Source organism: Montipora foliosa, chromosome 1 (genome assembly GCF_036669935.1).
Source record: "Montipora foliosa isolate CH-2021 chromosome 1, ASM3666993v2, whole genome shotgun sequence".
Classification (NCBI taxonomy): Eukaryota; Metazoa; Cnidaria; class Anthozoa; order Scleractinia; family Acroporidae; genus Montipora; species Montipora foliosa.
This window is the reverse complement of record NC_090869.1, coordinates 43,972,664-43,999,215: the sequence shown is the minus strand read 5'-3', so window position 1 is coordinate 43,999,215 and position 26,552 is coordinate 43,972,664. Positions and strand designations below refer to the sequence as shown.

General features: G+C 35.4%; 1 protein-coding gene and 1 pseudogene across 1 annotated transcript; one reads left to right on the top strand and one right to left on the bottom strand.

Annotated features, from left to right (window-relative positions):
- The window catches only part of LOC137969372 (uncharacterized), a 24,117-nt pseudogene extending 3,277 nt beyond the window's left edge, over window positions 1–20,840 (bottom strand).
- A 314-nt stretch (window positions 20,841–21,154) lies between these two features.
- On the top strand, window positions 21,155–26,238 carry LOC137969365 (uncharacterized). Its single transcript, XM_068815572.1, has 2 exons — window positions 21,155–21,864; window positions 25,902–26,238. Exons 1-2 carry the CDS (start codon window positions 21,155–21,157, stop codon window positions 26,236–26,238), a joined length of 1,047 nt encoding a protein of 348 aa, XP_068671673.1.
- Window positions 26,239–26,552: the final 314 nt, after the last annotated feature.

The following is a 26,552-nucleotide window of genomic DNA, read 5'->3' as shown; positions in this document are numbered from 1 at the left end:
GATAATAGAGGGTTCTTTGGGCTGCGGCCGTTCTGTATCCTAGGATGTCCATCTTATTCTTATTCCGTGTGTCCTTGTTGTGGAATTAAGACCTCTTTTTGAAGTTCTTGGCAAGGTAGCCAGGGACTAAACCCCTTAAACACTTGAAAACCAGTGTGCAAACCAATATGCAATCCCTGTAGAACAATCATATCCAATAACCATTTTTCCCAAAAACGTAAGTTTTTACGCTGAAACGAACGCTTTCCACAAATTTACACTGTTAAATCATTTTTGACCAAATGATAATCTTGATGTAATTACCTGTTTACGATTTTTTCTCCAAAACTGCTCAAATCACTGCCAAAAACCATTTTTCACAATAACGTACGTTTTGAGGCTGAAACGAACGTTTTCCACAAATTTGCACTGTTAGATCATTTTTCACCAAATGATAATCTGGATGTAATTACCCTTTTACGATTTGTTCTGCAAAACTTTTTAAATCACTGCCAAAAACCATTTTTCCCAAAAACGTAAGTTTGTAGGCTGAAACGAACGCTTTCCATGTTTTCTCCAAAACTACTCAAATCACTGCCACAAACCATTTTTTACAAAAACGTACGTTTTCACGTTCAAACTAACCTTTTCCACAAATTTGCACTGTTCGATCTTTTTTGACCAAATCATAATCTCGATGTAATTACCTTTTTACTGTTTTTTCTCCAAAACTGCCCAAATCACTGGCAAAAACCATTTTTCACAAAAGCGTACGTTTTCAGGCTGATAATAGAAGGTTCTTTGGCCTGCGGCCGTTCTGTATCCTAGGATGTCCATCTTATTCTTATTCCGTGTGTCCTTCTTGTCGAATTAAGACCTCTTTTTGAAGTTCTTGGCAAGGTAGCCAGAGGCTAAACCCCTTAAACACTTGAAAACCAGTGTGCAAACCAATATGCAATCCCTGTAGATAAATCATTGCCAAAAACCATTTTTCCCAAAAACGCAAGTTTTTAGGCTGAAACGAACGCTTTGCATGTTTTCTCCAAAACTAATCAAATCACTGCCACAAACCATTTTTTACAAAAACGTACGTTTTCACGTTCAAACGAACGTTTTCCACAAATTTGCACTGTTGGATCTTTTTTGACCAAATTATAATCTTGATGTGATTACCTTTTTACGGTTTTTTCTCCAAAACTGCCCAAATCACTGCCAAAAACCATTTTTCACAAAAACGTACGTTTTCAGGCTGATAATAGAGGGTTCTTTGGCCTGCGGCCGTTCTGTATCCTAGGATGTCCATCTTATTCTTATTCCGTGTGTCCTTGTTGTGGAATTAAGACCTCTTTTTGAAGTTCTTGGCAAGGTAGCCAGGGGCTAAACCCCTTAAACACTTGAAAACCAGTGTGCAAACCAATATGCAATCCCTGTAGAACAATAATATCCAATAACCATTTTTCCCAAAAACGTAAGTTTTTAGGCTGAAACGAACGCTTTCCACAAATTTACACTGTTAAATCATTTTTGACCAAATGATAATCTTGATGTAATTACCTTTTTACGATTTTTTCTCCAAAACTGCTCAAATCACTGCCAAAAACCATTTTTCACAAAAACGTACCTTTTGAGGTTGAAACGCACGTTTTTCACAAATTTGCACTGTTAGATCATTTTTCACCAAATGATAATCTTGATGTAATTACCCTTTTACGATTTGTTCTGCAAAACTTTTTAAATCACTGCCAAAAACCATTTTTCACAAAAACGTACGTTTTGAGGCTGAAACGAACGTTTTCCACAAATTTGCAATGTTAGATCATTTTTCACCAAATGATAATCTTGATGTAATTACCCTTTTACGATTTGTTCTGCAAAACTTTTTAAATCACTGCCAAAAACCATTTTTCCCAAAAACGTAAGTTTGTAGGCTGAAACGAACGCTTTCCATGTTTTCTCCAAAACTACTCAAATCACTGCCACAAACCATTTTTTACAAAAACGTACGTTTTCACGTTCAAACGAACTTTTTCCACAAATTTGCACTGTTAGATCTTTTTTGACCAAATCATAATCTTGATGTAATTACCTTTTTACGGTTTTTTCTCCAAAACTGCCCAAATCACTGGCAAAAACCATTTTTCACAAAAGCGTACCTTTTGAGGTTGAAACTCACGTTTTCCACAAATTTGCACTGTTAGATCACTTTCGACCAAATCATAATATTGATGTAATTACCTTTTTACGATTTATTCTCCAAAACTGCTCAAATCACAGCCAAAAACCATTTTTTACAAAACCGTACCTTTTGAGGTTGAAACTCACGTTTTCCACAAATTTGCACTGTTAGATCACTTTCGACCAAATCATAATATTGATGTAATTACCTTTTTACGATTTATTCTCCAAAACTGCTCAAATCACAGCCAAAAACCATTTTTTACAAAACCGTACCTTTTGAGGTTGAAACTCACGTTTTCCACAAATTTGCACTGTTAGATCACTTTTGACCAAATGATAATCTTCATGTAATTACCTTTTCTCAAAAAAACGTACGTTTTCAGGCTAAAGCGAACGTTTTCCACAAATTTGCACTGTTAGAACGTTTTTGACCAAATGATAATCTTGATGTAATTACCTTTTTACGATTTTTTCTCAAAAAATTCTCAAATCACTGTCAAAAACCATTTTTTACAAAAACGTACATTTTCAGGCTAAAACGAACGTTTTCCACAAATTTGCTTTGCTACATCATTTTTGACCAAATGATAATCTTCACGTCATTACCTTTTTACGATTTATTCGCCAAAACTGCTCAAATGACTGCCAAAAAGCATTTTTTATAAAAACGTACGTTTTCATGCTAAAGCGAACGTTTTCCACAAATTTGTACTGTTACATCATTTTTGACCAAACCATAATCTTCATGTAATTACCTTTTTACCATTTTTTCTCCAACACTGTTCAAATGATTGCCAAAAACCACTTTTCTAAAAAACGTACGTTTTTATGCTAAAACGAACGTTTTTCACAAATTTGCACTGTTAGATCATTTTTGACCAAATGATAATCTTGATGTAATTACCTTTTTAAGATTTTTTCTCCAAAACTGCTCAAATTACTGCCAAAAACCATTTTTGAAACGTTGAAACGCACGTTTTCCACAAATTTCCACTGTTAGATCACTTTTGACCAAATGATACTCTTCATTTAATTACCTTTTCTCAAAAAAACGTACGTTTTCAGGCTAAAGCAAACGTTTTCCACAAATTTGCACTGCTAGAACATTTTTGACCAAATGATAATCTTGATGTAATTACCTTTTCAAGATTTTTTCTCCAGAACTGCTCAAATCACTGCCAAAAACCATTTTTCAGGAAAAGGTAAGTTTTCAGGCTGAAACGGACATTTTCCACAAATTTGCACTGTTAGATCATTTTTGCCCAAATGATAATCTTGATGTAATTACCTTTTTACGGTTTTTTCTCCATAACTGCTTAAATCACTTCCAAAAACAATTTTTAACAAAAACGTACATTTTCAGGCTAAAACGAACGTTTTCCACAAGTTTGCACTCTTAGATCATTTTTGATCAAATTATAATCTTCTCGTAATTACCTTTTTACGATTTATTTGCCAAAACTGCTCATATCACTGCCAAAAGGCATTTTTTATAAAAACGTACGTTTTCATGCTAAAGCGAATGTTTTCCACAAATTTGCACTGTTACATTATTTTTCACCAAAGCATAATCTTGATGTAATTACCTTTTTACGATTTTTTCTCCAACACTGTTCAAATGACTGCCAAAAACCACTTTTCTAAAGAACGTACGTTTTCATGCTGAAACGAACGTTTTGCACAAATTTGCACTGTTAGATCATTTTTGACCAAATCATAATCTTGATGTAATTACCCTTTTAGGATTTTTTCCCCAAAACTGCTCAAATCACTATCAAAAACCATTTTTTACAAAAACGTACGTTTTCAGGTTTAAACGAACGTTTTCCACAAATTTGCACTGCTACATCATTTTTCACCAAATAATAATCTTGATGTAATTACCTTTTTACGATGTTTTCTCCAAAACTGCTCCAATCACTGCCAAAAACCATGTTTTAAAAAAACGTACGTTTTCAGGTTCAAACGAACGTTTTCCACAAATTTGCTTTGCTACATCATTTTTGACCAAATGATAATCTTGATGTCACTACCTTTTTACGATTTTTTCTCCCAAACTGCTCAACTCACTGCCAAAAACCATTTTTCACAAACACGTACGTTTTTAGGCTGATAATAGAAGGTTCTTTGGCCGGCGGCGGTTCTGTATCCTAGGATGTCCATCTTATTCTTATTCCGTGTGTCCTTCTTGTGGAATTAAGACCTCTTTTTGAAGTTCTTGGCAAGGTAGCCAGGGGCTAAACCCCTTAAACACTTGAAAACCAGTGTGCAAACCAATATCCAATCCCTGTAGATAAATCATTGCCAAAAACCATTTTTCCCAAAAACGTAAGTTTGTAGGCTGAAACGAACGCTTTCCATGTTTTCTCCAAAACTACTCAAATCACTGCCACAAACCATTTTTTACAAAAACGTACGTTTTCACGTTCAAACGAACTTTTTCCACAAATTTGCACTGTTAGATCTTTTTTGACCAAATCATAATCTTGATGTAATTACGTTTTTACGGTTTTTTCTCCAAAACTGCCCAAATCACTGGCAAAAACCATTTTTCACAAAAGCGTACGTTTTCATGCTGATAATAGAAGGTTCTTTGGCCTGCGGCCGTTCTGTATCCTAGGATGTCCATCTTATTCTTATTCCGTGTGTCCTTCTTGAGGAATTAAGACCTCGTTTTGAAGTTCTTGGCAACGTAGCCAGGGGCTAAACCCCTTAAACACTTGAAAACCAGTGTGCAAACCAATATGCAATCCCTGTAGAACAATCATTGAAAATAACCATTTTTCCCAAAAACGTAAGTTTTTAGGCTGAAACGAACGCTTTCCACAAATTTAAACTATTAAATCATTTTTGACCAAACGACAATGTTGATATAATTACTTTTTTACCATTTTTTCTCCAAAACTGCTCAAATCACTGCCAAAAACCATTTTTCACAAAAACGTACTTTTTTAGGTTCAAACGAACGGCTTTCCACAAATTTGCACCCTTATATCATTTTTGACCAAATCATTATCTTGATGTAACTACCTCTTTACCATTTTTTATCCAAAACTGCTAAAATCACTGCCAAAAACCATTTTTCTTAAAAACGTACGTTTTCAAGCTAAAACGAACGTTTTCCACAAATTTGAACCGTTAGATCATTTTTGAGCAAATGATAATCTTGAGGTAATTAACTTTTTAAGATTTTTTCTCCAAAACTGCTCAAACCACTGCCAAAAACCATTTTTCACAAAAACGTACCACTTCAGGTTAAAACTAACGTTCTCCACAAATTTGCACTGTTAGACCATTTTTGACCAAATGATAACCTTGATGTAATTACCTATTTACGATTTTTTTCTCCAAAACTGCTTAAATCCCTGCCAAAAACCATTTTTCACAAAAACGTACCACTTCAGGTTAAAACTAACGTTCTCCACAAATTTGCACTGTTAGATCATTTTTGACCAAATGATAACCTTGATGTAGTTACCTATTTACGATTTTTTCTCAAAAACTGCTTAAATCCCTGCCAAAAACCATTTTTCACAAAAACGTACGTTTTCAGGTTCAAACGAACGGCTTTCCACAAATTTCACTGCTAGATCATTTTTGACCAAATGATAATCTTGATGTAAATACCTTTTTACCATGTTTTCTCCAAAACTGCTCAAATCACTGCCACAATCCATTTTTCACAAAAACGTACGTTTTCACGTTCAAACGAATGTTTTCCACAAATTTTTACTGTTAGATCACTTTTGACCAAATCATTATCTTGATGTAATTACCTTTTCACGATTTATTCTCCAAAACTGCTCAAATCACAGCCAAAAGCCATTTTTCAGAAAAACGTACGTTTTGATGTTGAAACGCACGTTTTCCACAAATTTGCACTGTTAGATCACTTTTGACCAAATGATACTCTTCATTTAATTACCTTTTCTCAAAAAAACGTACGTTTTCAGGCTAAAGCATACGTTTTCCACAAATTTGCACTGCTAGAACATTTTTGACCAAATGATAATCTTGATGTAATTACCTTTTCAAGATTTTTTCTCCAGAACTGCTCAAATCACTGCCAAAAACCATTTTTCAGGAAACCGTACGTTTTCAGGCTGAAACAAACGTTTTCCACAAATTTGCACTGTTAGATCATTTTTGCCCAAATGATAATCTTGATGTAATTACCTTTTTACGATTTTTTCTCCATAACTGCTCAAATCACTGCCAAAAACAATTTTTAACAAAAACGTACATTTTCAGGCTAAAACGAACGTTTTCCACAAGTTTGCACTCTTAGATCATTCTTGATCAAATGATAATCTTTTCGTAATTACCTTTTTACGATTTATTTGCCAAAACTGCTCAAATCACTGCCAAAAGGCATTTTTTATAAAAACGTACGTTTTCATGCTAAAGCGAACGTTTTCCACAAATTTGCACTGTTACATCATTTTTGACCAAAGCATAATCTTGATGTAATTACCTTTTTACGATTTTTTCTCCAACACTGTTCAAATGACTGCCAAAAACCACTTTTCTAAAAAACGTACGTTTTCATGCTGAAACGAACGTTTTGCACAAATTTGCACTGTTAGATCATTTTTGACCAAATCATAATCTTGATGTAATTACCCTTTTAGGATTTTTTCCCCAAAACTGCTCAAATCACTATCAAAAACCATTTTTCACAAAAACGTACGTTTTCAGGTTTAAACGAACGTTTTCCACAAATTTGCACTGCTACATCATTTTTCACTAAATAATAATCTTGATGTAATTACCTTTTTACGATGTTTTCTCCAAAACTGCTCAAATCACTGCCAAAAACCATGTTTTACAAAAACGTACGTTTTCAGGTTCAAACGAACGTTTTCCACAAATTTGCTTTGCTACATCATTTTTGACCAAATGATAATCTTGATGTCACTACGTTTTTACGATTTTTTCTCCAAAACTGCTCAAATCACTGCCAAAAACCATTTTTCACAAACACGTACGTTTTTAGGCTGATAATAGAAGGTTCTTTGGCCGGCGGCGGTTCTGTATCCTAGGATGTCCATCTTATTCTTATTCCGTGTGTCCTTCTTGTCGAATTAAGACCTCTTTTTGAAGTTCTTGGCAAGGTAGCCGGGGGCTAAACCCCTTAAACACTTGAAAACCAGTGTGCAAACCAATATGCAATTCCTGTAGATAAATCATTGCCAAAAACCATTTTTCCCAAAAACGTAAGTTTGTAGGCTGAAACGAACGCTTTCCATGTTTTCTCCAAAACTACTCAAATCACTGCCACAAACCATTTTTTACAAAAACGTACGTTTTCACGTTCAAACGAACTTTTTCCACAAATTTGCACTGTTAGATCTTTTTTGACCAAATCATAATCTTGATGTAATTACCTTTTTACGGTTTTTTCTCCAAAACTGCCCAAATCACTGGCAAAAACCATTTTTCACAAAAGCGTACGTTTTCAGGCTGATAATAGAAGGTTCTTTGGCCTGCGGCCGTTCTGTATCCTAGGATGTCCATCTTATTCTTATTCCGTGTGTCCTTCTTGAGGAATTAAGACCTCGTTTTGAAGTTCTTGGCAACGTAGCCAGGGGCTAAACCCCTTAAACACTTGAAAACCAGTGTGCAAACTAATATGCAATCCCTGTAGAACAATCATTGAAAATAACCATTTTTCCCAAAAACGTAAGTTTTTAGGCTGAAACGAACGCTTTCCACAAATTTAAACTATTAAATCATTTTTGACCAAACGACAATGTTGATATAATTACTTTTTTACCATTTTTTCTCCAAAACTGCTCAAATCACTGCCAAAAACCGTTTTTCACAAAAACGTACGTTTTCAGGCTGAAACGAACGTTTTCCACAAATTTGCACTATGTCATTTTTGACAAAATTTTAATCTTGATGTAATTACTTTTTTACGATTTCCTCTCCAAAACTCCTCAAATCACTGCCAAAAACCATTTTTCATAAAAACGTACCTTTTTAGTCTGAAACAAACGTTTTCCACAAATTTGCACTGTTAGATCATTTTTGACCGGATGATAATCTTGATAAAACTACATTTTTTCGATTTTTTCTCCAAAACTGCTCAAATCACTGCCAAAAACCGTTTTTCACAAAAACGTACGTTTTCAGGCTGAAAGGAACGTTTTCCACAAATTTCCACTGTTAGATCATTTTTGACCAGATGATAATCTTGATAAAACTACATTTTTTCGTTTTTTTCTCCAAAACTGCTCAAATCACTGCCAAAAACCATTTTTTACCAAAACGTACGTTTTCAGGCTAAAACGAATCCTTTCCACAAATTTGCACTGTTAGATAATTTTTACCAAATGACAATGTTGATGTAATTACGTTTTTACCATTTTTTCTCCAATACTGCTGAAATCACTGCCAAAACCATTTTTGGCAAACACGTACGTTTTCAGGCTGAAAGGAACGTTTTCCACAAATTTGCACTGTTAGATCATTTTTGACCAAATGATAATCTTGATGTAATTACCTTTTTACGACTTGTTCTCAAAAACTGCTCAAATCACTGCCAAAAGCCATTTATCACAAAAACGTACGTTTTCAAGTTCAAACGAACGGCTTTCCACAAATTTGCACCGTTAGATCATTTTTGACCAAATCATAATCTTGATGTAATTACCCTTTTAAGATTTCTTCTCCAAAACTGCTCAAATCACAGCCAAAAACCATTTTTCAGAAAAACGTACGTTTTGATGTTAAAACGCACGTTTTCCACAAATTTGCACTGTTAGATCACTTTTGACCAAATGATACTCTTCATTTAATTACCTTTTCTCAAAAAAACGTACGTTTTCAGGCTAAAGCAAACGTTTTCCACAAATTTGCACTGCTAGAACATCTTTGACCAAATGATAATCTTGATGTAATTACCTTTTTACGATTTTTTCTCCAAAACTGCTCAAATCACTGCCAAAAACCATTTTTCACAAAAACGTACGTTTTTAGGTTCAAACGAACGGCTTTCCACAAATTTGCACCGTTATATCAGTTTTGACCAAATCATAATCTTGATGTAATTACCCTTTTAAGATTTCTTCTCCAAAACTGCTCAAATCACTGCCACAAACCATTTTTCACAAAAACGTACGTTTTCACGTTCAAACGGAGGTTTTCCACAAATTTCCACTGTTAGATCACTTTCGACCAAATCATCATATTGATGTAATTACCTTTTTACGATTTATTCTCCAAAACTGCTCAAATCACAGCCAAAAACCATTTTTTACAAAACCGTACGTTTTGAGGTTAAAACGCACGTTTTCCACAAATTTGCACTGTTAGATCACTTTTGACCAAATGATAATCTTCATGTAATTACCTTTTCTCAAAAAAACCTACGTTTTCAGGCTAAAGCGAACGTTTTCCACAAATTTGCACTGTTAGAACGTTTTTCACCAAATGATAATCTTGATGTATTTACCTTTTTACGATTTTTTCTCAAAAACTGCTCAAATCACTGTCAAAAACCATTTTTCACAAAAACGTACATTATCAGGCTAAAACGAACGTTTTCCACAAATTTGCTTTGCTACATCATTTTTGACCAAATGATAATCTTGACGTCATTACCTTTTTACGATTTATTCGCCAAAACTGCTCAAATCACTGCCAAAAAGCATTTTTTATAAAAACGTACGTTTTCATGCTAAAGCGAACGTTTTCCACAAATTTGTACTGTTACATCATTTTTGACCAAACCATAATCTTCATGTAATTACCTTTTTACCATTTTTTCTCCAACACTGTTCAAATGATTGCCAAAAACCACTTTTCTAGAAAACGTACGTTTTTATGCTAAAACGAACGTTTTTCACAAATTTGCACTGTTAGATGATTTTTGACCAAATCATAATCTTGATGTAATTACCTTTTTACGATTTTTTCTTCAAAACTGCTCAAATCACTGCCAAAAACCATTTTTCACAAAAACGTAAGTTTTGAGGCTGAAACGAACCTTTTTTGCACAAATTTGCACTGTTAGATCATTTATGACCAAATGATAATCTTGATGTAATTACCTTTTTACGATTTTTTCTCCATAACTGCTTAAATCACTGCCAAAATCAATTTTTGAGGAAAACGTACGTTTTCAGGCTGAAACGAACGTTTTCCACAAATTTGCACTGTTAGATCATTTTTGCCCAAATGATAATCTTGATGTAATTACCTTTTTACGATTTTTTCTCCATAACTGCTCAAATCACTGCCAAAAACAATTTTTAACAAAAACGTACATTTTCAGGCTAAAACGAACGTTTTCCACAAGTTTGCACTCTTAGATCATTTTTGATCAAATGATAATCTTCTCGTAATTACCTTTTTACGATTTATTTGCCAAAACTGCTCAATCACTGCCAAAAAGCATTTTTTATAAAAACGTACGTTTTCATGCTAAAGCGAACGTTTTCCACTAATTTGCACTGTTACATCATTTTTGACCAAAGCATAATCTTTATGTCATTACCTTTTTACGATTTTTTTTCCAACACTGTTCAAATGACTGCCAAAAACCACTTTTCTAAAAAACGTACGTTTTCATGCTGAAACGAACGTTTTGCACAAATTTGCACTGTTAGATCATTTTTGACCAAATCATAATCTTGATGTAATTACCCTTTTAGGATTTTTTCCCCAAAACTGCTCAAATCACTATCAAAAACCATTTTTTACAAAAACGTACGTTTTCAGGTTCAAACGAACGTTTTCCACAAATTTGCACTGCTACATCATTTTTCACCAAATAATAATCTTGATGTAATTACCTTTTTACGATGTTTTCTCCAAAACTGCTCAAATCACTGCCAAAAACCATGTTTTACAAAAACGTACGTTTTCAGGTTCAAACGAACGTTTTCCACAAATTTGCTTTGCTACATCATTTTTGACCAAATGAAAATCTTGATGTCACTACCTTTTTACGACTTTTTCTCCAAAACTGCTCAAATCACTGCCAAAAACCATTTTTCACAAACACGTACGTTTTTAGGCTGATAATAGAAGGTTCTTTGGCCGGCGGCGGTTCTGTATCCTAGGATGTCCATCTTATTCTTATTCCGTGTGTCCTTCTTGTGGAATTAAGACCTCTTTTTGAAGTTCTTGGCAAGGTAGCCAGGGGCTAAACCCCTTAAACACTTGAAAACCAGTGTGCAAACCAATATGCAATCCCTGTAGATAAATCATTGCCAAAAACCATTTTTCCCAAAAACGTAAGTTTGTAGGCTGAAACGAACGCTTTGCATGTTTTCTCCAAAACTACTCAAATCACTGCCACAAACCATTTTTTACAAAAACGTACGTTTTCACGTTCAAACGAACGTTTTCCACAAATTTGCACTGTTAGATCTTTTTTGACCAAATTATAATCTTGATGTGATTACCTTTTTACGGTTTTTTCTCCAAAACTGCCCAAATCACTGGAAAAAACCATTTTTCACAAAAACGTACGTTTTCAGGTTCAAACGAACGTTTTCCACAAATTTGCCTTGCTACATCATTTTTGACCAAATGATAATCTTGATGTCACTACCTTTTTACGATTTTTTCTCCAAAACTGCTCAAATCACTGCCAAAAACCATTTTTCACTAAAACGTACGTTTTCAGGCTGATAATAGAGTGTTCTTTGGCCTGCGGCCGTTCTGTATCCTAGGATGTCCATCTTATTCTTATTCCGTGTGTCCTTCTTGTGGAATTAAGACCTCTTTTTGAAGTTCTTGGCAAGGTAGCCAGGGGCTAAACCCCTTAAACACTTGAAAACCAGTGTGCAAACCAATACGCAATCCCTCTAGAACAATCATATCCAATAACCATTTTTCCCAAAAACGTAACTTTTAGGCTGAAACGAACGCTTTCCACAAATTTACACTGTTAAATCATTTTTGACCAAATGATAATCTTGATGTAATTACCTTTTTACGATTTTTTCTCCAAAACTGCTCAAATCACTGCCAAAAACCATTTTTCACAAAAACGTACCTTTTGAGGTTGAAACGCACGTTTTCCACAAATTTGCACTGTTAGATCATTTTTCACCAAATCATAATCTTGATGTAATTACCCTTTTACGATTTGTTCTGCAAAACTTTTTAAATCACTGCCAAAAACCATTTTTCACAAAAACGTACGTTTTCAGGCTGAAACGAACGTTTTCCACAAATTTGCACTGTTAGATCATTTTTCACCAAATGATAATCTTGATGTAATTACCCTTTTACGATTTGTTCTGCAAAACTTTTTAAATCACTGCCAAAAACCATTTTTCCCAAAAACGTAAGTTTGTAGGCTGAAACGAACGCTTTCCATGTTTTCTCCAAAACTACTCAAATCACTGCCACAAACCATTTTTTACAAAAACGTACGTTTTCACGTTCAAACGAACTTTTTCCACAAATTTGCACTGTTAGATCTTTTTTGACCAAATCATAATCTTGATGTAATTACCTTTTTACGGTTTTTTCTCCAAAACTGCCCTAATCACTGGCAAAAACCATTTTTCACAAAAGCGTACCTTTTGAGGTTGAAACTCACGTTTTCCACAAATTTGCACTGTTAGATCACTTTCGACCAAATCATAATATTCATGTAATTACCTTTTTACGATTTATTCTCCAAAACTGCTCAAATCACAGCCAAAAACCATTTTTTACAAAACCGTACCTTTTGAGGTTGAAACTCACGTTTTCCACAAATTTGCACTGTTAGATCACTTTTGACCAAATGATAATCTTCATGTAATTACCTTTTCTCAAAAAAACGTACGTTTTCAGGCTAAAGCGAACGTTTTCCACAAATTTGCACTGTTAGAACGTTTTTCACCAAATGATAATCTTGATGTATTTACCTTTTTACGATTTTTTCTCAAAAAATTCTCAAATCACTGTCAAAAACCATTTTTCACAAAAACGTACATTTTCAGGCTAAAACGAACGTTTTCCACAAATTTGCTTTGCTACATCATTTTTGACCAAATGATAATCTTCACGTCATTACCTTTTTACGATTTATTCGCCAAAACTGCTCAAATGACTGCCAAAAAGCATTTTTTATAAAAACGTACGTTTTCATGCTAAAGCGAACGTTTTCCACAAATTTGTACTGTTACATCATTTTTGACCAAACCATAATCTTCATGTAATTACCTTTTTACCATTTTTTCTCCAACACTGTTCAAATGATTGCCAAAAACCACTTTTCTAAAAAACATACGTTTTTATGCTAAAACGAACGTTTTTCACAAATTTGCACTGTTAGATCATTTTTGACCAAATGATAATCTTGATGTAATTACCTTTTTAAGATTTTTTCTCCAAAACTGCTCAAATTACTGCCAAAAACCATTTTTGAAACGTTGAAACGCACGTTTTCCACAAATTTGCACTGTTAGATCACTTTTGACCAAATGATACTCTTCATTTAATTACCTTTTCTCAAAAAAACGTACGTTTTCAGGCTAAAGCAAACGTTTTCCACAAATTTGCACTGCTAGAACATTTTTGACCAAATGATAATCTTGATGTAATTACCTTTTCAAGATTTTTTCTCCAGAACTGCTCAAATCACTGCCAAAAACCATTTTTCAGGAAACCGTACGTTTTCAGGCTGAAACAAACGTTTTCCACAAATTTGCACTGTTAGATCATTTTTGCCCAAATGATAGTCTTGATGTAATTACCTTTTTACGATTTTTTCTCCATAACTGCTCAAATCACTGCCAAAAACAATTTTTAACAAAAACGTACATTTTCAGGCTAAAACGAACGTTTTCCACAAGTTTGCACTCTTAGATCATTCTTGATCAAATGATAATCTTCTCGTAATTACCGTTTTACGATTTATTTGCCAAAACTGCTCAAATCACTGCCAAAAACCATTTTTCACAAAAACGTACGTTCTCATGCTAAAACGAACGTTTTCCACAAATTTGCACTGTTAGATCATTTTTGACCAAATGATAATCTTGATGTAATTACCCTTTTAAGATTTTTTCTCCAAAACTGCTCAAATCACTGCCAAAAACCATTTTTCACAAAAACGTACGATTTCAGGTTAAAACTAACGTTTTCCACAAATTTGTATTGTTAGATCATTTTTGACCAAATGATAATCTTGATGTAATTACCTTTTTACGATTTTTTCTCGAAAACTGCTCAAATCACTGCCAAAAACCATTTTTCACAAAAACGTACGTTTTCAGGTTCAAACGAACGGCTTTCCACAAATTTGCACCGTTAGATCATTTTTGACCAAATCATAATCTTGATGTAATTACCTTTTTACCATTTTTTATCCAAAACTGCTAAAATCACTGCCAAAAACCATTTTTCACAAAAACGTACGTTTTCAGGCTAAAACGAACGTTTTCCACAAATTTGCACTGTTACATCATTTTTGACCAAATGATAATCTTGATGTAATTACCTTTTTAAGATTTTTTCTCCAAACTGCTCAAATTACTGCCAAAAACCATTTTTCACAAAAACGTACCACTTCAGGTTAAAACTAACGTTCTCCACAAATTTGCACTGTTAGATCATTTTTGACCAAATGATAACCTTGATGTAATGACCTATTTACGATTTTTTCTCCAAAACTGCTTAAATCCCTGCCAAAAACCATTTTTCACAAAAACGTACGTTTTCAGGTTCAAACGAATGGCTTTCCACAAATTTCACTGCTAGATCATTTTTGACCAAATGATAATCTTGATGTAAATACCTTTTTACCATGTTTTCTCCAAAACTGCTCAAATCACTGCCACAAACCATTTTTCACAAAAACGTACGTTTTCACGTTCAAACGAATGTTTTCCACAAATTTTTACTGTTAGATCACTTTTGACCAAATCATAATCTTGATGTAATTACCTTTTTACGATTTATTCTCCAAAACTGCTCAAATCACAGCCAAAAACCATTTTTCAGAATAACGTACGTTTTGATGTTGAAACGCACGTTTTCCACAAATTTGCACTGTTAGATAACTTTTGACCAAATGATACTCTTCATTTAATTACCTTTTCTCAAAAAAACGTACGTTTTCAGGCTAAAGCAAACGTTTTCCACAAATTTGCACTGTTAAAACATTTTTGACCAAATGATAATCTTGATGTAAATACCTTTTTACCATGTTTTCTCCAGAACTGCTCAAATCACTGCCAAAAACCATTTTTCAGGAAAACGTACGTTTTCAGGCTGAAACGAACGTTTTCCACCAATTTGCACTGCTAGATCATTTTTGACCAAATGATAATCTTGATGTCCCTACCTTTTTACGATTTTTTCTCCAAAACTGCTCAAATCACTGCCAAAAACCATTTTTCACAAACACGTACGTTTTTAGGCTGATAATAGAAGGTTCTTTGGCCGGCGGCGGTTCTGTATCCTAGGATGTCCATCTTATTCTTATTCCGTGTGTCCTTGTTGTGGAATTAAGACCTCTTTTTGAAATTCTTGGCAAGGTAGCCAGGGGCTAAACCCCTTAAACACTTGAAAACCAGTGTGCAAACCAATATGCAATCCCTGTAGATAAATCATTGCCAAAAACCATTTTTCCCAAAAACGTAAGTTTGTAGGCTGAAACGAACGCTTTCCATGTTTTCTCCAAAACTACTCAAATCACTGCCACAAACCATTTTTTACAAAAACGTACGTTTTCACGTTCAAACGAACTTTTTCCACAAATTTGCACTGTTAGATCTTTTTTGACCAAATCATAATCTTGATGTAATTACCTTTTTACGGTTTTTTCTCCAAAACTGCCCAAATCACTGGCAAAAACCATTTTTCACAAAAGCGTACGTTTTCAGGCTGATAATAGAAGGTTCTTTGGCCTGCGGCCGTTCTGTATCCTAGGATGTCCATCTTATTCTTATTCCGTGTGTCCTTCTTGAGGAATTAAGACCTCGTTTTGAAGTTCTTGATAACGTAGCCAGGGGCTAAACCCCTTAAACACTTTAAAACCAGTGTGCAAACCAATATGCAATCCCTGTAGAACAATCATTGAAAATAACCATTTTTCCCAAAAACGTAAGTTTTTAGGCTGAAAAGAACGCTTTCCACAAATTTAAACTATTTAATCATTTTTGACCAAACGACAATGTTGATATAATTACTTTTTTACCATTTTTTTCTCCAAAACTGCTCAAATCACTGCCAAAAACCGTTTTTCACAAAAACGTACGTTTTCAGGCTGAAACGAACGTTTTCCACAAATTTCCACTGTTAGATCATTTTTGACCAGATGATAATCTTGATAAAACTACATTTTTTCGTTTTTTTCTCCAAAACTGCTCAAATCACTGCCAAAAACCATTTTTCACAAAAACGTACGTTTTCAGGCTAAAACGAATCCTTTCCACAAATTTGCACTGTTAGATAATTTTTACCAAATGACAATGTTGATGTAACTACGTTTTTACCATTTTTTCTCCAATACTGCTCAAATCACTGCCAAAAACCATTTTTGGCAAACACGTACGTTTTTAGGCTGAAAGGAACGTTTTCCACAAATTTGCACTGTTAGATCATTTTTGACCAAATGATAATCTTGATGTAATTACCTTTTTACGATTTGTTCTCCAAAACTGGTCAAATCACTGCCAAAAACCATTTTTCACAAAAACGTACGATTTCAGGTTCAAACGAACGTTTTCCCCAAATTTAGACTGTTAGATATTTTTTGACCAAATGATAATCCTCATGTAATTACCTTTTTGCGATTTTTTCTCCAAAACTGCTCAAATCACAGCCAAAAACCATTTTTTACAAAAACGTAACTTTTGAGGCTGAAAGGAACGTTTTCCACAAATTTGAACTGTCAGATCATTTTTGACCAAATCATAATCTTGATGTCATTACCTTTTTACGATTTGTTCTCCAAAACTGCTCAAATCACTGGCAAAACCCATCTTTCACAAAAAGGTACGTTTTCAGGCTGAAACGAATGTTTTCCACAAATTTGCACTGTTAGATCATTTTTGACCAAATGATAATCTGGATGTAATTACCTTCTTGCGATTTTTTCTCCAAAACTGCTTAAATCACAGCCAAAACCCATCTTTCACAAAAAGGTACGTTTTCAGGCTGAAACGAACGTTTTCCACAAATTTGCACTGTTAGATCATTTTTGAGCAAATGATAATCTTGATGTAATTACTTTTTTACGATTTTTTCTCCAAAACTGCTCAAATCACTGCCAAAAACCATTTTTTCACAAACACGTACGTTTTCTAGCTAAAACAAACGTCTTCCACAAATTTGCTCTGTTAGATCATTTTTGACCACATGATAATCTTGATATAATTAATTTTTTGCGATTTTTTCTCCAAAACTGCTCTAATCACTGCCAAAAACCATTTTTCACAAAAAGTACTTTTTCAGGCTGATAATAAGAGGTTCTTTGGCCTGCGGCTATTTTTTATCCCGGGATGTCCATCTTATTCTTATTCCGTGTGTCTTTATTGTGGAATTCAGACTTCTTTTTGAAGTTCTTGGCAAGGTAGAAAGGGGCTAAGCCCCTTAAGCACTTGAAAACAAGTGTGCAAACCAGGATGCAATCCCTGTAGATAAATCACTGCCAAAAACCATTTTTCACAAAAGCCTACGTTTTCAGGCTGATAATAGAAGGTTCTTTGGCCTGTGGCCGTTCTGTATCTTGGTGTGTTTATCTTATTCTTATTCCGTGTGTCTTTGTTGTGGAATTCCCACCTCTTTTTGAAGTTCTTGGCAAGGTACAAAGGGGCTAAACCCCTTAAAGACTTGAAAAGAAGTGTGCAAACCAGTATGCAATCCCTGTAGATCAATCACTGCCACAAACCGTTTTTCACAAAAACGTACGTTTTCAGGCTGAAACGAACGTTTTCCACAAATTTGCACTGTTAGAATTTTTGACCAAATGATAATCTTGATGTACTTACCCTTTAACCATTTTTTCTCGAAAACTGCTCAAATCACTGCTAAAAGCCATTTTTCACAAAAACGTACGTTTTCAGGCTGAAACGAACGTTTTCCACAAATTTGCACTGTTAGATCATTTTTGACCAAATGATAATCTTGATGTAATTACCTTTTTACGATTTTTTCTCCAAAACTGCTCAAATCACTGCCACAAACCATTTTTCACGAAAACGTACGTTTTCAAGCTGAAACGAACGTTTTCCACAAATTTGCACTGTTAGATCATTTTTGACAAAATGATAATTTTGATGTAATTACCTTTTTATGATTCTTTCACCAAAACTACTCAAGTTACTGCCAAAAACCATTTTTCCCAAAAACCGAACGTTTTCAGGCTCATAATAGAAGTTTCTTTGGCCTGCTTCTGTTCTGTATCCTTGAATGTCCATCTTATTCTTATTCCGTGTGTCTTCTTTGTGGAATTGAGACCTCTTTTTAAAGTTCTTGGCAAGGTAGCAAGGGGTTAAACCCCTTAAACACTTGAAAATTAGTGTGCAACCAGTATGCAATACCTGTAGATAAATCACTGCCAAAAACCATTTTTCACAAAAACGAACGTTTTTAGGCTGAAATGAACGCTTTCCACAAATTTGCACTCTTAGATCATTTTTCACCAAATGATAATCTTGATGTAACTACTTTTTTACCATTTTTTCTCGAAAACTGCTCAAATGACTGCCAAAAACCACGTTTAACAAAAACGTGGGTTTTCAGGCTGAAACGAACGTTTTCCACAATTTGCACTGTTAGATCATTTTTCACCAAATCATCATCTTGATGTAATTACCTTTTTTACGATTTTTTTATTCCCAAAACTGCTCAAATCCCTGCCAAATACCATTTTTTCACAAAAACGTACGTTTTCAGGCTAAAACAAACCTCTTGCACAAATTTGCACTCTTAGATAATTTTTGACCACATGATAATCTTGATGTAATTACTTTTTTACGATTTTTTCTCCAAAACTGCTCAAATCACTGGCAAAAACAATTTTTTCACAAACACGTTTGTTTTTAGGCTGAAACGAACGTTTTCCACAAATTTGCACTGTTATATCATTTTTCACCAAACGATAATCTTCACGTAATTACATTTTTTACCTTTTTTCTCCAAAACTGCTCAAATCACTGCCAAAAAACATTTTTCACAAAAACGTACGTTTTCAGGCTGATAATAGAAGGTTCTTTGGCCTGCGGCCGTTCTGTATCCTAGGATGTCCATCTTATTCTTATTCCGTGTGTCCTTCTTGTGGAATTAAGACCTCTTTTTGAAGTTCTTGGCAATGTAGCCAGGGGCTAAACCCCTAAAACACTTGAAAACCAGTGTGCAAACCAATATGCAATCCCTGTAGAACAATCATCAAAAATAACCATTTTTCCCAAAAACGTAAGTTTGTAGGCTGAAACAAACGCTTTCCACAAATTTACACTGTTGGATCATTTTTGACCAAACGACAATGTTGATATAATTACTTTTTTACCATTTTTTCTCCAAAACTGCTCAATCACAGCCAAAAACCGTTTTTTACAAAAACGTACGTTTTCAGGCTGAAACAAACGTTTTCCACAAATTTGCACTGTTATGTCATTTTTGACAAAATTTTAATCTTGATGTAATTACTTTTTTACGATTTCTTCTCCAAAACTGCTCAAATGACTGCCAAAAGCCACGTTTAACAAGAACGTGGGTTTTCAGGCTAAAAAGGAACGTTTTCCACAAATTTGCACTGTCAGATCATTTTTCACCAAATCATCATCTTGATGTAATTACCTTTTTTGCGATTCTTTTTTTCCAAAACTGCTCAAATCACTGCCAAAAACCATTTTTCACAAAAACGTACGTTTTCAGGCTGATAATAGAAGGTTCTTTGGCCTGCGGCCGTTCTAAATCCCGGGATGTCCATCTTATTCTTATTCCTTGTGTCTTTGTTGTGGAATTACGACCTCTTTTTGAAGTTCTTGGCAAGGTACCCGGTGGCTAAACCCCTTAAACACTTGAAAACCAGTATGCAAACCAATATGCAATCCCTGTAGATAAATCACTGCCAAAAACTATTTTTCACAAAAACGTACGTTTTCAGGCTGAAACGAACGCTTTCCACAAATTTACACTGTTAGATCATTTTTGACCAAACGACAATGTTGATATAATTACGTTTTTCTGCTGGTAAATAAAGGCTGGATGGTTTTGTTTACTTTCACGCTCAAATCCTTAAGTTGTTTTTTTACAAATTCTGCTGAGTTTTGGTCTTTAAATGGCAAGACTACTCGAACCATGTTATCCGTCTCTTGGGCTGTTGATAAAGGTCGCGGTTGGTCGCAGACCTTTGAGTCAACAAAGCGTTTGATAGTGGAATTTACGAGTTGTTTCGGGTACTTTAGGCGTGAGAAAACTGACTTCAAACGGTCACATTCGTCTGAGAAGTGTGACCAAGAAGAAGATAAACGGTGTGCTCGATCGAGCATAGTTCTCAGCAAGCCATTCTTGTACTGATTGTCAACATTGCTCTGAAAATGCAGAAGGAGACCTGAATTCGTAGGTTTTACGTAGACCTTTGTCTCTATCCGGGGAGATCGATTCAGTAACTGAGTTCCCAGAAATGGCAACATACCATTGCTTTCAGTTTCCATGGTGAATTTTACGGATGAATGTGCAAGGTTTAATGTGTCTAGAAAGCTAGATGCTGCCGCCATATTCGGCATGATAGTCAGGGTGTCGTCTACATATCTTCGATAGAACGAAGGGAGTTTTCCTTGTCGTTCGAGGTTTTCTTCGATTGAGGTCATGAAAACATTAGCGAGCAAGGGGCCAAGGGGAGAACCCATGGCCACACCATCAGTCTGTTCATACAAGGCTCCATTGAATTGGAAAAGTTGTTCTTTTGTAGCTACTCTGTTCTACTGTCCGTCGAATTCTGCCCAAGCACATTGCGGAGACTGTGTGCCCTACAGGCTCCAGATTAGCCCATTTATATGGCTTACCAAAGACACACTAGGAGAACTTAGCGATGCCCCCTATTCTATCAGCAAAGCAAACATACAACTACGCGCTGGCTAAATGGCTTGACACTAAACTTAAGCCTTTGTCTTTGAATCGGTACACAATATCTGACATATTTGAATTTACGAACGAAATTCAAAACATGGAAATAGCAAACGGTGACATTCTGGTTTCGTATGATGTGTCTTCCCTGTTCACAAACGTACCCTTGGATGAAACGATAGAGATACTCGCGAACAGAGCTTTCACCAACAATTGGCTTAACGTAACGTACGACTTGAATTTGACGAAAATGGACCTTGTTGACCTTCTCAGAGTAGCTACAAAAGAACAACTTTTCCAATTCAATGGAGCCTTGTATGAACAGACTGATGGTGTGGCCATGGGTTCTCCCCTTGGCCCCTTGCTCGCTAATGTTTTCATGACCTCAATCGAAGAAAACCTCGAACGACAAGGAAAACTCCCTTCGTTCTATCGAAGATATGTAGACGACACCCTGACCATCATGCCGAATATGGCGGCAGCATCTAGCTTTCTAGACACATTAAACCTTGCACATTCATCCGTAAAATTCACCATGGAAACTGAAAGCAATAGTATGTTGCCATTTCTGGGAACTCAGTTACTGAATCGATCTCCCCGGATAGAGACAAAGGTCTACGTAAAACCTACGAATTCAGGTCTCCTTCTGCATTTTCAGAGCAATGTTGACAATCGGTACAAGAATGGCTTGCTGACAACTATGCTCGATCGAGCACACCGTTTATCTTCTTCTTGGTCACACTTCTCAGACGAATGTGACCGTTTGAAGTCAGTTTTCTCACGCCTAAAGTACCCGAAACAACTCGTAAATTCCACTATCAAACGCTTTGTTGACTCAAAGATCTGCGACCAACCGCGACCTTTATCAACAGCCCAAGAGACGGATAACATGGTTCGAGTAGTCTTGCCATTTAAAGACCAAAACTCAGCAGAATTTGTAAAATTACGTTTTTACCATTTTTTCTCCAAAACTGCTCAAATCACTGCCAAAAACCGTTTTTCACAAAAACGTACGTTTTCAGGCTGAAACGAAGGTGTAAATGTAAATGTGCGCTCAGTTGACCGCTCCCAAGAAGGGCTTTTCAGGATCAACCGGCTCAACGGGATTGGACCGAATGCGTGTGAAGGCGCCCATGGCTGCCGCCATACGATCCATGCGTGATCTCGGAGCACCGCAAACCCAGCCAGATGTAAATGACTGGGAGTCGGTTTTGAGGAGGGAGGAAAACCGGAGTACCCGGAGAAAAACCCTCAGAGTCAGGTTGAGATCGACTGAAACTCAGCCCACATACAACCCGAGACCAGAGTTGAACCTGGGTCACAGAGGTGGGAGGCACGATTGATGACCACTAAACCACCCTGACTCCCCAAAGGACACACAAATTTGCATTGTTAGATCATTTTTACCAAATGACAATGTTGATGTAATTACGTTTTTACCATTTTTTCTCCAATACTGCTCAAATCACTGCCAAAAACCATTTTTTGCAAAAACGTACGTTTTCAGGCTGAAACGCACGTTTTCCACAAATCTGCACTGTTATATCATTTTTGACCAAATGATAATCTTGATGTAATTACCTTTTTAAGATTTTTTCTCCAAAACTGCTCAAATCACTGCCAAAAACAATTTTTCAGGAAAACGTACGTTTTCAGGCTGAAGCGAACGTTTTCCACAAATTTGCACTGTTAGATCATTTTTGACCAAATCATAATCTTGATATAATTACCTTTTTACGTTTTTTTCTCCAAAACTGCTCAAATCACTGTAAAAAACCATTTTTCACAAAAACGTACGTTTTCAGGTTCAAACGAACGTTTTCCCCAAATTTAGACTGTTAGATATTTTTTCACCAAATTTTAATCTTGATGTAATTACCTTTTTACGATTTTTTCTCCAAAACTGCTCAAATCACTGCCAAAAACCATTTTTCACAAAAACGTACGTTTTCAGGCTGAAACGAACGTTTTCCACAAATTTGCACTGTTAGATAATTTTTGACCAAATCATAATCTTGATGTAATTACCCTTTTACGATTTTTTATCCAAAACTGCTCAAATCACTGCCAAAAACCACTTTTTGCAAAAACGTACGTTTTCAGGCTGAAAGGAACGTTTTCCATAAATTTGCACTGTTTGACTATTTTTCACCAAATGATAATCTTGATGTAATTACCTTTTTACGATCTTTTCTTTAAAACTGCTCAAATCACTGCCAAAAACCATTTTTTGGGAAAACGTACGTTTTCAGGCTGAAACGAACCTTTTCCACAAATTTGCACTGTTAGATCATTATTTACCAAATCATAATATTGATGTAATTACCTTTTTACGATTTGTTCTCCAAAACTGCTCAAATCACTGCCAAAAACCATCTTTCACAAAAAGTTACGTTTTCAGGCTGAAACGAACGTTTTCCACAAATTTGCACTGTTAGATCATTTTTTACCAAATCATAATTTTGATGTAATTACCTTTTTACGATTTGTTCTCCAAAACTGCTCAAATCACTGCCAAAAACCATCTTTCACAAAAACGTACGTTTTCAGGCTGAAACGAACGTTTTCCACAAATTTGCACTGTTAGATCATTTTTGACCATATGATAATCTTGATGTAATTACCATTTTTCGATTTTTTTCTCCAAAACTGCTCAAATCACTGCCAAAAATTATTTTTCACGAAAACGTACTTTTTCAGGCTGAAACGAACCGCTTCCACAAATTTGCACTGTTAGATCATTTTTACCAAATGACAATGTTGATGTAATTACCTTTTTACCATTTTTTCTCCAATAGTGATCAAATCACAGCCAAAAACCATTTTTCACAAAAACGTACGTTTTCAAGCTGAAAGGAACCTTTTCCAAAAATTTTGTAGTGTTAGATAATCTTAGAACAAATTATAATCTTGTTGTAATTATCTTTTTGCGGTTTTTGCTTTAAAAGTGCTCAAATCAGTGGCAAAAGCCATTTTTCATCAAAGCTTGAGTTTTCAGGGTGAAACGAACGTTTTCCACAAATTTGTACTGTTAGACAATTTTTAAACAATAATCTGGATGTAATCAAGCTTTTACGGTTTTTGCTCCAAAACTGCTCAAATCACTGCGAAAAAGGGTTTTTCACCAAAACTTGTCTTTTCAGGCTGAAACCAACGTTTTGCACAAATTTGTACTGTTAGACAATTTTTAAAGAAAAGATAATTGTAATGTAATTAAGTTTTTATCGTGTTTGCTCCAAAACTGCTGAGCGGGTCAGCGTTTGTTGGATTTCCTTGCCTTTGGCGATGAGTCTCTAGTGCTGTTTACCATCGACTATGCTTCCCATTGTAAGGGAAAAAAACCGTTTTCTCTTCATGGAAGACATTCCTTCCTGTTCCACGTGGACGAAAGTATTTGTATTCTCGGATTTGCTTATATCCAAACACTTATATAAGTTTTAATCTGATGAGATTAGCGATAAGCCGCGATTTTAATCCAAATCCCTAACCTGTTTTGTCAAGGGTCTGGAAAACACATTTGGCTGAGCCGACACGTAAGAATCATGTCTCCTGCTTGTCCTTGAACGCGAGAAGTATCGTCAACAAGAGAGTTGAATTGGGCAGTCGCTTATCGTGTACCACCTTTGAGTTAGTCGCTGTTACTGAATCATGGCTGGATTCTTCAATAAGTTCACCTGAAATATTCCCTAGTACGTATTATGTGCATCGTAAAGATCGCTCACGTAATGGTGGAGGAGTGCTGCTAGCCTGTTCTCACGAAATCAGCAGCATCAGAAGATCGGAGCTAAAAACGGATTGTGAAATTATGTGGTGCGAGATTATAATTTCAAACCCATATTCTCGTATAATGGTTGGGGTCTTTTATAGACCTCCTGCTACAGATGTTTCATATTTTCTGGAGCTTGAAAAATCATTATGCCTGTTGGAGAGAGGTGGAAATACCTTAACTACGTTATTACTTGGAGATTTCAATCTGCCCAACGTTGACTGGTCCAATCCGTCTTGTCCAATTGGTTCTGATACGTTATCCTCGACGTTCTGCTCCATATGTCAGGATTATTTTTTTCCATCAAATGGTCTTGTATCCTGCGAGGGGCGATAATATATTGGATTTGGGGTTATCTACGGCTCCTGATCTGTTGTTTGACCTTAGTGTTAACGAGGGACTTGGTAACTCTGATCATAACTCCATTGAATTTAATTTGAGGCTCAAAATCTTACGACCAAATCAAAGTCCTAGGATTGTTTATAACTTTGGCGCTGCCAATTGGAATAATCTGCGAAACGATTTCTCAAATATACCTTAGAATACTGCTTTCTTACTGGATGATATAAATGATGTTTGGGATGCATGGAGGGCTCTATTTATAGAGGCAGTTGAACGTAATATTCCAGCAAGGTCGCTGAAGCACAAAAGGAATGTACCATGGTTTAATTCTGAATTTGTGGAAGAAAGCAAAATCCTCAAGGGACCCTGTCAAATGGGCTGAATACAAGTCCTTTAGCAGTAAGGTGAAGGATAGTTTGAACAAAGCGTACGGGAATTATCTTGCTAATCTAACAGCATCTTTGCCTTCCAAGCCGAAAAAATTTTGGTCGTTCGTAAAATCACGCACTGGTAATGCTAGTATTCCCAGCTGTGTTGAATATGATGGTCAATCTGCCTTTACGCCAAAAGGCAAAGCTAATTTATTCAATAAATTCTTTCATAGTGTTTTTAGTGAAAGATCTAGTGAGTTGGTTTATGAGGATGTTACACCTTTCACTGAAAGCATGGTTGATGACTTACCATGTTCAGTGGCTGATGTTCATAAAGTTCTTAGTTTCCTTGATGGAAATAAAGCGAATGGTCCTGATGCAATCTCACCTACAATTCTGAAGGAATGTGCCGCTGAGTTGGCACCATCAATATCACAGCTGTTTAATTTTTCATTGGTTCATGGCAAGTTACCAAGTGTCTGGAAATCTGCCCATGTTGTTCCAATTCATAAATCTGGTGAACGCACTTACGAGTATTTTAGCGACGTCCTTGGAGCGTATTATCCATAAGCGTATTATGAAGTTCCTGACACATCATAGGCTGCTGAGTGAGAGCCAGCATGGTTTTAGAGAAGCTCGTTCATCTGTTACTCAACTTCTTCAGCTGCTACATTCATGGTTCAGTTTTCTTGAGAAAGGTGTCTCAGTCGACGTGATCTTTTTGGACTTTGCAAAAGCCTTTGACAAGGTTTCTCATCGTCACTTGCTTTATAAGTTGCAGTGTTATGGCATTCGGGGTCATTTGTTTTCCTGGTTTCACGATTATCTGTCAGACCGTATAATAATAATATATATAAATTTATATAGCGCTTAAACTATAAAAT